The 4300-nt window shown below is 46.9% G+C and overlaps 1 protein-coding gene across 1 annotated transcript; it reads left to right on the top strand.

Annotated features, from left to right (window-relative positions):
• Positions 1 to 2729: 2729 nt before the first annotated feature.
• Positions 2730 to 3641, top strand: LOC119345404 (protein ROOT HAIR DEFECTIVE 3-like; the record flags this gene model as incomplete). The annotated part of the gene is made up of 4 exons (XM_037615499.1): positions 2730 to 3004; positions 3082 to 3169; positions 3252 to 3386; positions 3531 to 3641. Coding segments are annotated over exons 1-4 (609 nt in total), but the record flags the coding sequence as incomplete, so codon positions are not given.
• Positions 3642 to 4300: the final 659 nt, after the last annotated feature.

Here is a 4300-nt window from a genome sequence, read left to right on the forward strand (position 1 = left end):
CAACTAGCTACTCATGCATGCTAACAAACTCATCCATGAAGCTAGCTAACCACTTGCATGCATCTAACCAACCCATCCAGCCGGTCCCGCTTCGCCGTCCATGCGCTTGCCGTACGCACGGCCGTGCCGCCTCGCGCAGCTTTGCAGCCTCTCGCTGCCATCGGCATCTCGCCGTGCTCGCCATCTCACACGGCAGCTTGGCATCTCGCCTTTTTCGCACGCCTCCGCTGAACCCTTGCCGACCTACAACTTCTGAACCTACACTACATACCTAAACGAAATAAACATGCTGATAAAAATATCAAGATTAGTTATAACACACCCAAGTGCCCGAGGGCTCCTTGCTTCCCGGGATAACGGGCCCCACCATGGGTTTGCCATGCATTTCAGGAAGTGGAAGAGTCGGAACCTCAAATTAAGACCAGTAGAGTAAATAACATGATCACCCTCTAGTTCTCTCTCTGGTAGTGGCATCACGGTAGGTGAAGGTCAAGGTGATTTGTGGCTTCAGCTGCTTCCCTTTAGCCTCCTAACTGCCTCCTCATCCTTAGCCAGAAGAAGTGTATATCTCAAAGTGACCATCTCCTTCAGCTTGTTGTTCTCACCATCCAATTTCCCCCTCTCCATCTTTAGAAGCACGTGTGAGTCTAATGTAAGTGAGCCTTCCAAGCGGTCCCTCAAGATCATGATCAAACAATAGTTTCTTGTCACAGTTTAATCAGCAGTTGACTTGGTTTTTGTTAACACTCACTCATCAATTACCTCAGCTAGCTTCCATTATCATCAATTCGAGCTACAATGTCATGGATCCATGGATGGGGATCGGGAGGAAGGAGGAAGACTATTACAAGACGAAAAAGAGTAAAGTGACTTTCCAGCCAGCCGTTCGCCAGCTACTCACGCAGGGTCGACTTGCTTAAGTATTGTGCCCACCTTGGCCCATTCCGGGCCAGCCAGCCGAGCCGGTAGGCGAGGCTGCCTCCTGGGCCGGCCCACCACTTGCGCTTGTTCTTGTGGGTCGTCGGCGCCTTGCTCCTTGTCGCTGACAGTTTTTGTCATAAACAGTGTGAATAAATCAGTCCATTTTCTCAGTCGTATACCATAGTAGCAATCTTGGATGCAAATCTTGATGTTACTCTATTGATTACAGATCATCATATTTTCTTCAAGCCATGAATAAAGAGCAAGAGCCATTTTATTGGCTCAAATCAAGATTATACAAACATGATGAGAACACACCCGCCTCTAGATAGTTGTGATGTGCTACTGCCGGCACTTTACAACCATCCCTTTATGTCAAGCCATCATCCATAGTTCGCATGTCACCGCCGAAGTCAGTTACCGGATCGGGAGAAGATGAGCCCTCCCAAAGATCTTTTAGTGAGCACTGCCATCTTGTAGTCGCGGTAGCACTGTTTGCAACCGCCAGCACCCAACCGACTGGATATGGTTCACCACCACCAAGCCGTCCAGATCTGAATCAGGGCAACCATGTCGGGTCAACCATGGGCAATGACAAGCTACATCCGCCTAACATCATATCCGATAGGCGACCCATCAGCATGACTGCGCATAGTCAACAATTATAAGCTCATAAGCCGCCGATCAGTTCCAAGACTTCGTCCCATGGCAGATTGCGGGGACAGCTGCGAAATCGGTGGCTGCAAGTGGAGGATGTGACCCTGGCTCCCTGACGTGCCAGTTCTAAACATGTGCGACCACCTAGAGTGCCACCTCGCATAGATCCGTGCGAAGAACGCCCAAGAATGGCGACCTCTAGCAGCCAGCCCGCAGTGCCTAGATCAGGCTCTACCTCCACGTCACCTACTACATGGCCGTCGTACCTCCTAGATCCGGACAACCAACGATCCAGCGAAATGCCCGCCGGGGTCTGCTTGCTCTTCGCCAACAGGCCCCTTACGCAACAGCGATAGAGGGAGCGTAGGTTAGGCTAGGAGGTGGCGCTGGTGAAGTTCCCTAGTGCCGCCAGGATGGGTAACGCGGTGGTCCAGAGTTTGTTCCCCAAAAACATTCCAAGCCTACCAAGGGGAACAAGAACCTTACAACGAATCCATATTCTTTTTTATTGTCCGCCAATCATTTCATATCCTTGTTTAGAAAATGCTGCATTTTTGTCTCTGAAAAGCATTCTCTTGTGTACTTTTGTCTTATTCGATACAAATTTCATTTTGTAGCTTGTCCATCCTGCGTACATATCTCTTATGAAGCATTTTCTGAATGGAACTTTAAAATAATTCAAGGAGTCCTTTCATGAGGCCCTAAAAATGCAGGAATTCCGCGTTGCCGCTCGTGCTTGTGCGCAATCATTCTTGCATAAGTTCAGAAAAGGATGTGAAGGTATGTTTCTGATACTACTACTTTCTTTTACATGGAAAATGTTGATCCACTGGGTACTGGTAGCTTTCTTATTCTAAAGAATGTTATTCCTCAATTTGCACTCCACTCCGATTCTGTCCAAATGCTTGCATATTGCATGTGGCTTTACAGATGCTACTATTCAACAAGTGAAATGGGATCCTGCAACTTTCGAGGATAAGCTTAAGCATGCCATCGACGCTCATGTGGAGTCAGTTCGTGTTTTGAAACGGAAAGTGGCAGATATTTGTGGCAGATCTCAGGTTCTTCCGAACTTCCGATTCATCTTTTAGCAAATTATATGTTGACGTCTGTCATGGCCGAACATGGATACCTCGTTTTATCTGGGATCGATGTTATTTCAGGGGAGACTTACAAGAGCTCTAGCCGAACCAGTCAAGGAGTTTCTACGTTCAGCTCGATATAACACGTGGGAAGTTATTAAAACGCTTCTTGTAAGCGAGACAATAGCTGCTGCTGCGGATCTTAAAAATGATCTTTCAGATTTGGAGCTCGATGATGGTACAGTGAAAGAACTGCTTTCAAGGCTAAGAAATCATGGAAGGAGCCTTGTTGAATCAAAGGCAAAAGAAGAAGCTAAAACGATCTCGATCCGCATGAAAGACAGGTGAGCTTCGCTCTATATCTAAGTCAAGAGCAGGTCCTCTGTTGCACGAAGACTAAATGGTGGTGCAATATGTGCAGATTAACGATATTATTCAATGCCGATATGTCAAGAGTAAGGAATGGAAAAGTAGATATACAAGCAATTGCTGAATCTGCCCGCGATGAAGTATGTCGAATTTAATAATGTCTATTTGAAGAAAAAAAAGTGATTTAGGAGCTGAGACTTGTTCTTCCTTCTTTCTGTGCAGTGTATGATGATGCTTTGTATAATATCGACAATTTGGTTAGATGGAGACGGTGATACCTTTGAAAACTTTTGTTCCCTACTAGTACTTGATAAGAGTTGCCAATTGGATCCACTGGCCTCCATCTCAAGGAAAAAGGTATATGTGTGACGCGTTATACTTACATAAATACGTTTCTACTAGATCAATGCAGTGTTTTTAGTTAGCACCTCCTTTCATCGTAGACTATATGTTTTTTCTGATTACCTGAACAAGAAATAATCAAATGGATACAATTACCAGGAGCTGATTCTAAAGGCGGGAACTTTAATCTCCCCTGACAACTGCAAGTTTCTCTGGAGCCAATTTATGGTTCACGTTGATTGCATTGTCACCCTGGTCCTACATGTTGAGGTATCCTTGACATCAGTTGTTTATTTCAAAAGTGATGAAAAACGGGAGCGAGACGAATTTTCGGAACTTTGGGTGGGGAACGAAAATTCATAACGAAAGGGGTGTGATTGGTCGGATCGGCACGGGGATCGAAACCCGGCGAACATGAGTCACCCGTGAAGGCCGTCCGGCTAAATTGCGTTTCTCCCTCGTGGAGACTCCGCTTCAGCCCCCGTGGACTTCACGGGACCGGAGACATGACCACGTGGTTCGACAGGAACCGGGGCATGCCAAAATAGAGTGTGCTATTATTTATCATTGCATGGCGTATCTCCAACAAAATCAAGAGCAAACGTTGCGGAGAGAGACGAAGCTTCGATCTGAGTACTCATGAAGCCAAGATGGGATTGAAATTGTTCCGGAGCAAGTAGTGTAGTCTCCTCGGTTCATTGTCTCCACCAGGCCTCTGCAACGGGCCTGGAGTCGCGCTGGTCGGAGCCCCTATGCCCCGGTTGCTTTGTCCCCCCAGAGGTTATCCTACGTTGCCCAGCACAAAAGGAATGACCACTTTGCCTCCACTTTTTGACACCAAAACAGAGTTGGGGGCCATGTAACAGATGAGTTCTCGTCCGAAACCCTGATACTCCGAAAGAGTTTGTCCAGTTTGTACACGAAGTGCG

Source organism: Triticum dicoccoides, unplaced genomic scaffold, assembly GCF_002162155.2.
Source record: "Triticum dicoccoides isolate Atlit2015 ecotype Zavitan unplaced genomic scaffold, WEW_v2.0 scaffold233797, whole genome shotgun sequence".
Classification (NCBI taxonomy): Eukaryota; Viridiplantae; Streptophyta; class Magnoliopsida; order Poales; family Poaceae; genus Triticum; species Triticum dicoccoides.